This window comes from Corylus avellana, chromosome 8 (genome assembly GCF_965113065.1).
Source record: "Corylus avellana chromosome 8, dhCorAvel1.hap1.2, whole genome shotgun sequence".
NCBI classification, from domain to species: Eukaryota; Viridiplantae; Streptophyta; class Magnoliopsida; order Fagales; family Betulaceae; genus Corylus; species Corylus avellana.
In genome coordinates, this window is record NC_142497.1 from 19559672 (window position 1) to 19572798 (window position 13127).

The 13127-nt window shown below is 35.3% G+C and overlaps 2 protein-coding genes across 3 annotated transcripts; both read left to right on the top strand.

Annotated features, from left to right (window-relative positions):
• The first annotated feature begins 276 nt into the window (after window positions 1-276).
• On the top strand, window positions 277-1946 carry LOC132163599 (uncharacterized). Its single transcript, XM_059573946.2, has 2 exons — window positions 277-437; window positions 767-1946. The coding sequence occupies exon 2, from the start codon at window positions 844-846 to the stop codon at window positions 1777-1779; it is 936 nt and encodes a 311-aa protein (XP_059429929.2). The 5' UTR covers window positions 277-437; window positions 767-843; the 3' UTR covers window positions 1780-1946.
• Window positions 1947-8936: 6990 nt separating this feature from the next.
• On the top strand, window positions 8937-12410 carry LOC132164043 (uncharacterized). 2 transcript variants are annotated; one of them, XM_059574451.2, is made up of 4 exons: window positions 8937-9173; window positions 11409-11536; window positions 11813-11999; window positions 12172-12410. In XM_059574451.2, the coding sequence occupies exons 3-4, from the start codon at window positions 11829-11831 to the stop codon at window positions 12241-12243; spliced, it is 243 nt and encodes an 80-aa protein (XP_059430434.1). In that variant the 5' UTR covers window positions 8937-9173; window positions 11409-11536; window positions 11813-11828; the 3' UTR covers window positions 12244-12410. The 2 variants fall into 2 exon arrangements, with proteins under 2 accessions (XP_059430434.1, XP_088375259.1); XM_088519133.1 differs by lacking the exon at window positions 11409-11536 and having other exon boundaries at window positions 9082-9173.
• The last annotated feature ends 717 nt before the right edge of the window (window positions 12411-13127 follow it).

Consider the following 13127-nt stretch of genomic DNA (forward strand, 5'->3'; position numbering starts at 1 on the left):
ACACGTCTTCTTGTTGTATATTCCAATAAGCTCTACAAATACAGTTTACTTATTCAACAAACAAAACCCCCTTCTCTCCCTCTCTCTATTCAAAAGAAAAATAAAAAGACAAAAAAATATTGAACTCAACCCAGCTGGACGTACATGGGTGACGGGTGTTTTCTTTGGCATTGTCCTCTAACAGGATTAGAATTTACGTGGTTGCGCGCGTGGGTGATGCAATTACTACCAATTATTTTTATAATTGCTTTGTTTTTGTTTTTGTTTTTTTTTTCCACTTTTTTCCCTTCTCTCTCTCTGTTCTTTTCTTGCTTAAATTTTCCATTATGACTAAGTGGAACACACGCTTTTGCAAACCCATGTGAGATGCTCTCCAGCCATTCCACACAACCACATAGTACAAAGATTTGCCCACGCATCCCCGCAATCCGAATCATGTTAGTATTCCTTTAAGCTTTTCTCAAGTTTGATCTTTGACAATACTATATGAGATTCCTTTAAGCCAAGGCCTTGTTTTTAATTGGTTGCGCATAATTTGTGGTCTGGGTGGGTTTGTTTTGCTTAAGAGGTTTCTTATTTCCGGGATTTTCACAGTGCCTGGTTTTCCCTGTAGCGTGTGTTTCAGGCTACATGTAAGACCTTAGTCAGTGATATTTAATAGAAGGGAAGGGTACTTGGGCCGTTTGGCAAGGAGGGTCCTTATGGATTCTGTGATTCTGTAGGGAATAGTGCTTTTTTTGTTTTTTTAATTGTTTGTCTATTTCAGAGTCGAAGGTTAGCTGTTTGAGCAAATTCTGAGCCCAAGATTAGCTTTGTTCTGGGGATGTGAAATTCCAGGCAGAGATGGCATCTTTCAGTGGGTTAGGAATTGGTTTGAGTCTGGTCTTTGGGTGCCTCCTGCTGGCTCTTGTTGCAGAGCTTTACTATTTGTTATGGTGGAGGAAGAGGAGAATCGCCAGCGCAGAGATTGAAGATGATTACAGCAAATATGCGAGGGAATTCTTTCAATTTATCTGCTGGAAGAGACCCTCTTCTTTGCAGACCAACGACACTCAAGAAAGTGTGAGAGACCCAGATTCCAATTGTGAAGAACCAGACCTAGAGCTGGGCTCTGGCAAGGATTTTCTGCTGAAGGCTTTTGGGGAAGAAGGTGTGGAATCAGAGCTCATGAGGCTGCACAATCTTGCAGGCCCACCAAGATTTCTCTTCACAATCAAAGAGGAAACCAAGGAGGATTTGGAGTCTGAAGATGGGAAATCTAGAGGTGATAGAAGCAGAAAAGGGTCAAGAACGAGGAGCTTGAGTGATCTTGTTGCGGCTGTTGACAGCCCATTCCTTGCCCCTTTGGCTTCCCCACGACTAAAGACTCCTCCTTTGAACGCTTTGGATTCTTACAACCACCACGGATTCAACCCTCTCTTTGAATCTTCAGCGGAGGCAGAAATGAACAGGCTGAGATCTTCACCCCCTCCAAGCTTCAAGTTCTTGAGGGATGCAGAGGAGAAACTGTATAGAAGATTGAGGGAAGAAGCGGAGAAAAGGGCACTGCAGAATTGTGGGTCTGTTCAATATTCTGGGGTTAAAGCCTCTCCCAATTCGACAGTGGCCACAGAAGAAGAAAAAGATGGGCCTTTCCTCAAATTCATTGCTGGAAAAAACGAAGAGAGTGAGCTTCCTCACAACCTACCACAATATCCTTCAAGCTCCTCACAGGTACTGCCACTGGCTTCTTCCCCTACAACATTCAGGCCGCTTGACAAAGCACCCCTGGTGCATTAGATATGAATTACCATGAAATGTGCCTTCGTTAATTCTTTTCACATGTTAATCCATTTTTCCAAGATGATTAATTCTGTCTTTTTGATGCTTTTTTGGGTTCTTATTTCTTCTGTCTTGACTGTTTGTTTTGGGGAAGATGGACATGGTTAATCAACTACAGTTTTGAACTTTTGTGCAAGTACCTGAGAATTAATTGAATGGCAAACTGACATTTTCTGCAAATGATGTTACCATGTTGGTTAGCTCCAGTGGGGAGACTAGTAGGGTAATCTCTTTTTGTCCATTATCCATTGTGTCCTGAGGTGTTAATCATTCATATGGATGGCAGTGCTGCAGAATCTCACTGCCAAAAAAGGGCACTGTTATTCTCTGTGGAAGATGGTGATTCAATCACTTTTCATTCATTCTTCTATGGCCCTCTTCGCTAACAACACATAAAGCATGGTTAACAACTTAAAAGTGTCCCTAAATCAGTGGGATAATTCCTCTCCATGACACCATCATTACAAGTTATAGTACCATAATGTGAATTTGATCATGTTCTTCGAAAGCTTTCACATGGCTTGGTTGTGGACTTCCTTGTGTGAATGAATATGTATGCGATCGACATGAGCAAAATACAGAGTATCGGTCATAAGTAATACGTCAATCTTGGAAAGGAAAGTTGATTTTATCCACTAAACGCGTCAAATGCTGTACAGGTAATGGCATTAGAAACTTTACAGTTGAATAATGGTACAGCAACTTTTTTAATAGCTTTTTTCCTTTTCCCTTCACTCAATTTTGGTATTTAGATGGAGAGAATGGGAAAGGAAAGAAATAAAATGGGAAAAAGTCTTAGACCCTAGTGTATTGTATTAGGAGAGTTTGTTCTTAAAAAATTGTAGTTGAAAAATGTAGAAAAATATGTATTTTCAAATCGTAGATAAGGGGTGTGTTTTTTAAAACATATGATTTTAAAAAAAATAAACTACAATTTTAAAGATTAAATCATAATTTTATCAAATGTTTAATTATGTTTTTAAATGGTAATTTAAATCTCACGTTTTGAAATTGATACTTTTTTTAAATGCCCGCACAAAGAAAAGAAAAGTGGGGAGAGAACCGACGGATTCAGATTCCCTCCAATTACTCAAAATTGGAGATTCCTATGTTACAAAATCGTGGCACTTCATTTTAAATTCAATGGTCTATAAAAAATGGATCAGGATCTACTGAAATTCTTAGGGAATTCTAGTTTTTGAAATTTCAAATTTAGGCTATCCAGTTTTCATCCAATAGTCATTGGTCTACAACATGTCTCACTACTAATAAAATAATAAAATATTTATTATTTTATTAGTAGTGGGGCACATGGTAGAACAATGACACTTTGATAAAAAATAGATGACCTAGATCTAAAATTTTCCCCTAAAAATTTCAATGGATCTAGATCCCTATAAAATTATTTAAACGTCAGTAAAACAACAGTCAGCTTAAAATCAAAATTTAATACCTCGGTTATACAAAAACAGTTGGCATTTTATAGACTATTGAGTAAAATGAGAACCTCCAATTTTGAGTAATTGGAGGGGATCTGAATCCGAAAACGGACTTAGTACTGAGCAATGAAAGGGAAGTATTCGTAACATTTATTTTGTCTGCTCTTCATTTCATTACTAAATATAAATAGTTATTACGAAATTCACTTCTCTTCTCATAAAATCAAAAGAAAAGTATCATAAAGTTCAATGCTCTTCTCATGAATTCTTTTTTACATATTTTTTCTAAACTCTTAAGGCAGGATTGTAGTACATTAAGGAGTAATGCTGTTATACCAGAAAAATTTCAATAAACCCTTAAATCTCTTTTTAACATAAATAAATTTATCATTATAAAATAAAAATATAATTCCAAGCATTACTCTTTTTAGCAATGTCTTATTCAACGGAAAGTGACAAGGTGGAATGCGGTGCAGGTTATGAGCTTGTGATTTACCTAATCAACACCAAGTGTCATTGTTATCACGCGACTCTGCTCTCAGCCGAAAGTTGGCTCCGACTTTCAAATATCAAATCCTTTTTATTTTCAATACACACAAGAAAACTCCTTTGTCCAAAGAGGCCACTACTCGAGAAGAAGATGACGTGGCCCTCCAACGTCTAGAATTTGAAATTGCAAAAGGCAGGTGGCATTGGGTTCAGGCAAATTGTTGAGAGCTGAGCTGGGATAATATGAACATGGTTCCATGTGACAACAGAGAACCAGAGACCAGAGTCACCAGATCCGATGGTGGTCCTGGTACCAGTCTATTTGTTGGGCCCAGTCCATTAACACTAATGGGTGGGCCACCTCAATAAAACAAATAATAATAATAATAATAATAAATAATAAAAAACAAAGAGATTGAGGATCCCCAGCAGTCTTGCAATTTGGATTAGAAATACATGATCTGCAGAGCCCGGATGAAGATGATAACATCTCTCTCTAACTCATCTTGGTGGTAGTTGAATGGTCTCAAAGGAATTTTCATGAGATTGGGCATGCATTAGGGCCTAGGTTCGACTCTCGCAATGAAAATTTCTTATCTTATTAGTGTTAACCACCTTAAGTCCCATTGATGTCCTAGTAGGGTGGATGTTAAGCTATGATTCAGTCGATCTTGAAAGAGCGTCTGCGGTTCTCTCACCGTCTAGGCCTCTCTTGAGCGGCGCCCCACTAGTTGGTGCTACTATAGTCACGTTCAAGTATGATAGCTATAATTGGCCTCACCCTCTAACTCTTTTGTATTAGAAAAAAATAAAAAAAAATCTCTCTCTCTCTCTCTCCTACTTGCTGAATTTTGCAACTACTAGGACCAGCCATTTATGAGACTGGCAGGAATACATACAATAATGAGAAATGCCATAAAATTGGTTTCTAACTTAACGTGTCACTATCCTATGTGATCTCTAGTTTTAGTAAATAAAGGTTTAACTAGATGGGACATTGACACATTACTTAGAAAGCAAATTTTTAAAAACTAAATTTGAAAACCTTCATATCGAATGATACAAATTTCGAGCACAAATCATTATGAAAAAATTGACTTGCAAGAAAATAGTAATTAAGAATTTATTTACGTAAAGTTAAACATTATATTTAAATTACGTGGGACACTTAAAAACGTAACGTGTTTTTAACACATAAACACCTTCTGGTTACAAGAAACTATGATCAATAATAGCAATGTGTGATGAATTAAAAATTGATTTCCCTTGAATAAGACAGCCAAGCAATGCCCTAGAAGAAATCACTAGACAATTCAGAAGCAACCAAACATCCTCCACCGGCGGATTTAAGTATATTATTTCTACTCTACATGGAAGAAGGGGTGTGGAAGTTTCGACCTACTGTCTTCATATTTGTATAGTGACCCTTATTACAACTTACAAGTTATAGAGGGATTTTACCAACTACTTTAATGGTGGAAATTTCTCATTTCTTGACTTTAATAGCTGCCAATTTTGGACTGGGCACCATCACCAAATGACCACGACCAATTACTCCCAAGTACATATACGTGTATTTTTTTTTTTTTTTAATTGTTAAATTCGTGATTCGTCTCAATGACAAATAACCCTTAACAAACAACTCGGTTGGATATTTGTGTAATTTTTTTTTTTTTTTTTTTTGATGTTGGATAACCTCTTCAATACAGGGTCTTTCGGACCCACTCTTGCAAAATAAATCATGGTCTCATGCACTTTACCCTTGAAAGTTATCCAAATTATTTCAGTCATTTTCTTACATAGTCATCATTAAAATTACAATTTACACTAAAAATATTTTTTAAAAAAAATGTTTGTGGTGGCGCTGGGTGTTCGACCCAGGGGCGGAATTAGGATTTATAGTGTTAAGGGAACAATTTTTTTTTTGGTTGAGGAAATAGACTGACTTGTATAAATACAAAATCACATAAATACATATAATCTTTTTATATGTGTTTATATAAAATAAAGTATAGAAGTCTTACATTTAATCTCATGTCATCGCAAATACACAATAGTATAAAACAACTAGCAAATTAATAGCTTAGGAGAAAAAAAAAAACTAGCAAAATAGACTAAACACAATTTATTGGGTCTAAGAAAAAGGTATCTTTGAGTGTGGACTTTTTTTCCTAACAATCACCCGGAGCCCCAAATAATAACAAAAGAGTTGAACCAAACAATTTTGCAATTATAAATTATTAAACCATTTAACTTGTGATATCAAAACAAATATTGTAAGCCTAAATAACTCAAAATAACCACTCAAAAAACTGATTGCTAGTTAGAAGCCACTCAAAGAACCAAAACTATTTAACTTTGTCTTTCACATATTCAATGAAAGTCTCAAACCAAATTAAGTTTTTATTATAAGTGAACTAGAATACAGAGGGAAACTAAATAAATTAGGTATTTTAGGTGTTTTTATGTTTGAAAGAGGGAGCAAAATTAAAATAATAATAAATTAAAAAAATTAAAACTAAAAAATAATAATTAAAAGGGACACAAATATTATTTTGGAGGGCAAAACTAAAAAAAGAAATAAAAAGGGACACAAATAAAATTTTGGGGGACAAATATATAATTTTTGGGGAGACTAATTTATAAAATTGGTATATTTGAAAGACATTTATGAAAATTTATAAAATTTTGGGGGGACCGCCTTTGGTTCGACCCACCCTTAGCGGCCGAATTTGGGGTGGCTAAACAACTCCTAGGCCGTTAGGCTAGGCCTTTGGGGTTGTATAATTAATCAATTAGAAATAACTAGAATTTGTAAGGAATGAATATATATATATATATATATATATAATTTGAGGTTGTGACAAATATATCTTCGGACTTTCAAACGCACCTAAGTTGAAAACAATATATATATTAAAAGGAGTAATTTAGTAGTTTTGAAAGTCCGAAGATATTTGTCACAACCTCAAATCATAATAGACCAATTTAACAAAAAAGTTTGTTTAACTCAACAATGGTTGATTTGTTAATTGTGTCATGTCTTGGTTAATGGGTTGATTAGCCTTTGCCAGTTGGAAGGGTTTAGGTAAGAAATATGTGCACCCTACTTTTCAGAAAAAAATCTGAGAAAATAAACTCCTGTGTTTCGACCACTCCGCTACCTTGCTTTCCTACTCAAAGGAAAAGCAATTTGAAAATTTGGATCATTGATGGTTCGCACGATGTCTTGGATATTGCGACACGTGGTACCAGAAAAGGATTAGAAAGATAAAATAACAATTTAAACAAATCCTTCGAGAAGATGGTGGTTCTCTGACAAAGTCTAACGTTAACCCGTATAATGTTTATTTATAATTTAAAAGCACAGAAGATGCTCTTCACATTTTCAAATTAATTTAAATTAACATCACACTTGGGTGCGTTTAAATTAACAATCACATGCCTTTGACATTTTGATTTCATATACAAAAAATACAATTTTTTTTTTTTGACATGTCCGCACAAGAAGGGAGGAGAGAGATTCGAACTAGTGACCTCCACTTCATTAAGTGTGGTCCTAACCGATTGAGTTACCTCTTGGAGACCAAAAAATACGATTTTAAACAACTAAAAAAGAAAAGGTAGATTGTTTGGAATTGGGATTTGAAAATCGTAGAAAAAATGCGTTTTCAAATCACTGGCAAGTATAAACTGTAATTTTGTAAAACACTTAATTGCGTTTTTAAAAATCATTTTTTCAAATCGCATATTTAATCACAATTTTTAAAACTACACTTTTTAAAATCACAAATACAAACAGACCATTAAAGAATACATGTTAGTTAGGGCCGGCTTCATGGTTAGGCCTATTAGACCACCGTCTAAAGCTCATAATTTATAAAAGGCCCCAAAAAAAAGCCATTTATAGTAAATTAGTCCAAAAAAATAAAATAAAATAAAATAAAGCATAATCCATTTTCTTTTAAATTTATTTATTTCACTTTCTTTTTATCACTTTTAATATTTTGCTTATTTGATAATAAAGAAAAGGGAAAATTACATTTTACCCCCCCAAAGTTTGAGGCGATTTACAATCCGACCTATAAAGTTTCAATTTTGGCAATTCATCGCCCCAAAGTTCTAAATTTTTGCAATTCGACTAATATTATCCCAAAATTTTCATATTACCCATATTTTGTATTTTTTATTAAAAAAAAAAATTGGGGTGCGAAAATGGCCAGATGGCCAATGAGCCACCCCGCATTTTTTTTAAAATTTTGTATAAAAAATAAAAAATTAAGGGCAATATGGGAAGTTTTGGATACAATTGGTCAAATTGCAAAAATTTGAAACTTTTAAAGATGAATTGTCAAAATTAAACTTTGGAGATCGAATTGTAAATTACCTCAAACTTTGGGGAATAAAATATAATTTTTCCTAAAGAAAACTTGGTTCAGAAATTATTGCATTTGGGGGCTATTGTCTAACATAGTTCGGCTCGGCCCAGAATGCTCTGTCTAAGGCTAAGCAATCAGGGGCTTTAGCACCGAGTCTGTGTAAATGTAAGCCCAGACCATTGCATTTGGGGGCTATTGTCTAACATAGTTCGGCTCGGCCCAGAATGCTCTGTCTAAGGCTAAGCAATCAGGGGCTTTAGCACCGAGTCTGTGTAAATGTAAGCCCAGACCAATTCACCTTAGGCCTATACTCGCATTTTCACAAAGATTAAGTAGCCCAGAAAGAAACAGAACAGCCTGCAAAACCAAAGAACAGATTGCTTTTTACTAGCGGTGGGCAACCAAATGCTTATCAACGACGACCGAATCAAAATTAATCGTCAACCAACTTTTGTGATTCGAAAATTGATATGAATTTTTTATACCAACATCGGTTTGGTTTGGTTAATTGATATAAAATTATTTTTTTTTGTTAACCGAACCGATCTGAAACATTCATGCATAGTAAAACGACATCGTTTTATTTTCAAAAAGTAACTCATTCGGCTGGAACTACGCTTAATAAAATGGAAGTCACTAGTTCGAATCTCCTTCCGCACTCTTATGCGGACATGTCCAAAAAAAATAAAAAACACGGCATCGTTTTGACATAAAAAAAAAAATAAAATAAAATTAATTGAAACTCAAAACGGCGTCGTTTTAAGCTTCAATATAAACTAAACTTTCATTTGAACCGTAATCCCTAAACCTCACGCCTGCTGCCCTCTCCATTCTCCGGTCTCCTGCGGCCCTGTCTCCTTCCTCTCTCACGCTGCGCGGCCGTCTGTCGAATCTCTCTCTCGCTCTCTCGTTGCAAGCGGCAAGCCGTTGTGTCTCTCTTTCGTCTCCCGTCGTGTCCGGTGGCTTAAATTCACCGTCGTCTCCCTCGCTTTCTCGTTGCAAGCGGAAAGCCGTCGTATCTCTCTCTCGTCTCCCGTCTTTTCAGGTATACATTTTTCGAGTTACTTCATTTTCTTCGATTTTTATTTTTTGAACTAATTGAGAGTTTAGATTTTGATTCTTTGATTTTGCATTTATTTTCGAGTTTGTTTATATTATTAGGATTTAGGAATACTTAGGAATGAAAATGATAGATTTTTAGTTTTTAACGCAACCTTGATCTGATTTACGCGACCTTGATTTTTCCTGCAAATAAATTTTCTTCTTTTGGATAAGCATTTGCTAATTGCTGTAATTATTCTTGAAATTTGTATTGCTGTTGGGCCCTTGTTTTTCTTCTCTGTTTGTGTCAGGTTTTGGTTGTTTGGGACCTTTAGGTATGATGTATAGGATGGGTGCATGGGGTGCATTCATTGACTTTCTTTTCAGAAGATTGATTGTTGTTTGATTAAGTTTTTTGCATCTTATATTCTTACTGCTTTCTTACTTGATATTACTTATTTGTGGTATTTTACTCTTTTATATTGATCATTATGTTTATGTTTTGATTTGTTTGATTATTGAAGGAAGAAAATTTAAGGAATTGAAGGTAATCCATGTTGGAGGTGGCTTAGTTGAGACTTTATTTATTATTCTTTGATGGATTTTAAGTTTGCCAAGGTTTGGGATTTTCTGAATCTACCCATTTTTGTAACCAATTTGTGACTTCATACCAATTTATAACCATGATAACAGAAAGAACTTTACACTCAAAAAACATGTTCAATAAGTTATTTTTGCCCAAAAAACAAATTTGGGCCCTCAAGATTTATCTTAGCCCAAAAAACATGGTCAATAAGTTATTTTTGTCTTTTTAGCCCCCCCCCCCCCCCCCCCCAAAAAAATTGGGCTTCCAAAACAACCAATTTTTGGCCCATTTAAAAGTAGCATTGGCCCAATTGAAAAGGCCCACGGTTATATGATTAATCGACTGAAATTAACCGACTGCCAAAATTAACCAAAAATTTCGAAATACATTGTTATCGAAATGCAATCGGTGAATTAACTGATTTAACCGATAATTTCAGTTAACCAACCGAAAATGACTTTTCCGAACCGAACCGATACCCACCCCTAAGTTTCATGCTTGCAGCCTTGTTCTATCTCTTTCAATATTAATGGATTGATTATAGAATTCCTCTTCCTTTGCTTACCTTGTGAGAATCATTTAGTAGATTTTACATGGAAATGGAGGATAATGGATTGATGGTGGCGTTTGCTTTCTCTGCTTTGGACCTGTTGTGTTATTCTTTTTCAGTTTGCGATTTTATGGTCTTCATTCTCAACTACAAATTATTTGGGCTACTTTCAGATGTTTTATTTTACTTTATCTTAGGTTATATGAATAAATCTTTACAAATTTGAGTTGTTCAGGGAGGGGAAAGTACATAATATTCCTGGATAAGCTTGGAATTTAGCGTTTAGTATGAGTTATGCACTCCCTATAAGTTGGGGCCTCCCCATGGGTGCTGATGCACATGTCAATGATGAAATGATGTTAACTCAAAGCTAACTTGGAAGTCTAGAAATCTGAAGGTAGAAAGCTAAGTCTTGCAAAAACCCCTTGCCAAATAGCGTAAGTATAATCTCATTTTATGACTCTCCACCAACCTCTTCCCCCTCCTCCTTTCAATGTTATTATGATTTTTAGAGGTTGCAAAAGAATATCTCTCAGGAGGTGAGGAGGTTCGATTGAATTAGCTTGGAGAGTAACAAGGTGGGCAGACTTTTAATGACAAATGGCATGAACATTTACCCTAACGTATTGTAGAAAGGGCGCTGCCACAGAAATGCCTTTGATTGCAGATATGGAGAGTATTGATTATTGGAAAGTATTAACAGTGATGCATTTGCTGGGATTCAGTATATCTTTTGGAGTTATGGTCAGCCTTAAGAGGAACATGTCTGAAATCAGTTTTCTCTTCTAGTAATGGATTCACTTTTCATTCATCTTTCTAATCATGTCTTGCCAAATTCAATATACTAATTTAGTTTCCACCATTGACATTTCCTTAAATTGAAGACTTCAATAGAATTGTGTTAGTATGTATTATAAGAAATGTCGGAGGGGTTTGAATATGAGTTCTATGTGAGTAAAAAATGGGTACCTAGTGCCTTGACCCTGTATAATTTAAATTCTTGGAACAAGGCTTTGCTGTTTTGGATAGTAGTCCCCATTTGAAGTTTGTAAGTTTGTAACTCAGCAAGAGGAAAAGGTTTTAACTTTTAAGCTGTTTCTCAGGTAAGTAATTGCCTTGCAGAAAATCGTAGCAACTTGCTCTTTGTGGTAGAGTGCTATCTACATCAACATTTTTCTAATTGTCTGGCATCAGATGCTCTGCGCGTGTATTTGTGTAATATCACTTCCATGTAAGTGAATCAGAGGTAGAAAGATTATTTCGTAGGTTTATTGTGGAATCAACAGTGGTGCTTGCTCTTTGTTCCTTGAGTAGTAATAGATCAGGGAGGCCGATCATTTAAGTACCTTGAAATGTTAGCAAGTTTCCCATTGTTTGTGATATTGTCCTCTTATTCTTATCATTTTGCCTGAGAATTCGTTTTCAGGGTCTGCTTTTATCGTGTTTCTTGATTTTATTTTTCCAGTAAGTGGTTGAATCTAACGTTGTCTTGGTTGGGCTGGTGTAGTTCTAAGTGTACAATAATGGGCCGGAAAGCTGGTACACTTTATATTAACCCAAAGAAATTTGGCGCTCTTCACAAACCTTGCATGAAGGAAATGATTACATTTCTCAACTGCTTGACTCAGAACCAAAGCAGTGCCGAAAAGTGTGTTCGGCAGAAGGAACTTTTGAGTGCCTGTATGGATACTCAGGTGATACAACTTTTCTAGTTTATTTTAGCTTCTGCTTGTTTTAGTGGCTGCTTATTCTTTCATGCTTACATTTGTACTTGTTTCTAAATATTGATTATTTGTCACCTAGGATTTTTTCCAATGTAATCTATATATATATATTTTCTAAAGCTTCTGGTTACATTTGTTGCAGACAAGCAAGAAACGGAGGTCTATGGGAAGTATTAATTACCACCTGCAGAGGCTTAACAGAGGAAGGAAGTAGTTTGTATTTTTTGGAAGAACATTTAACTAATGTCTCATTCTTCGGAAGTTGGGGAAGAAACTACTTTGTTTGTTGAACAAGAGAATGTATGAATTCATTTCCCATTTGAATTGACTGCATTAGCAATGAAAACGTTGAACATATTTGAGCACTACTGTTGTAATTCACATCAATCCTTATCGTGCTGATTTTTTTTTTACAATAATTCGTACACCGGTTTGCCTGGCCCAAGTAGAATGAAATTTGGACGAGAAGGCCTCCTCTCTTTTTTGTTATTTACTCTGCTACTCAGTTTTGAATTTCTGTATTACCTAAGATTTTGTTTGGCCAGCGATTTTGCAGGTTATAAGTGTAATTTTGAACAAAATTGTAGAAAGTGTATTGTTTGAAAGTGCGGTTTAAAAACGTAAAAAATAAATAAATAAAAAATTGTATTTTCAAATTGTAGGCGAGAGAGTACATTTTAAAAATGCACGAATTTAAAGACTAAGTTGCGATTTTAAGGGATAAATCAAATTACATGTTTTAAAAATCCAAAGAGGTCATCACTGGTAACTGCCAACTGGCACCCAAAAAACAGAAGAAAACACTTTCTGAGAAACACTGATTTTTTTTGATGTGGGGAAGAGGCTGATGTTGGTTGTTAAAAATCTCTCTGAATTGACCTGCTTTAGCCTTTATAATATATTTTAACACAATCGGTAATTCCAACACTAATCTTTCCAATTATTTGATTCTTTTTTTAGGGCTTAGTTTGATCAAAGACATGCTAGCTTGAATTCAGAATTTCAGTTTCTCTCCCTTAGCAACTGAAACTAGTACTACTTTTTCCATCCCAAAAATGCATGCTTCTTGGAATGGAAGCATGTGGTTCAATCTCCAAG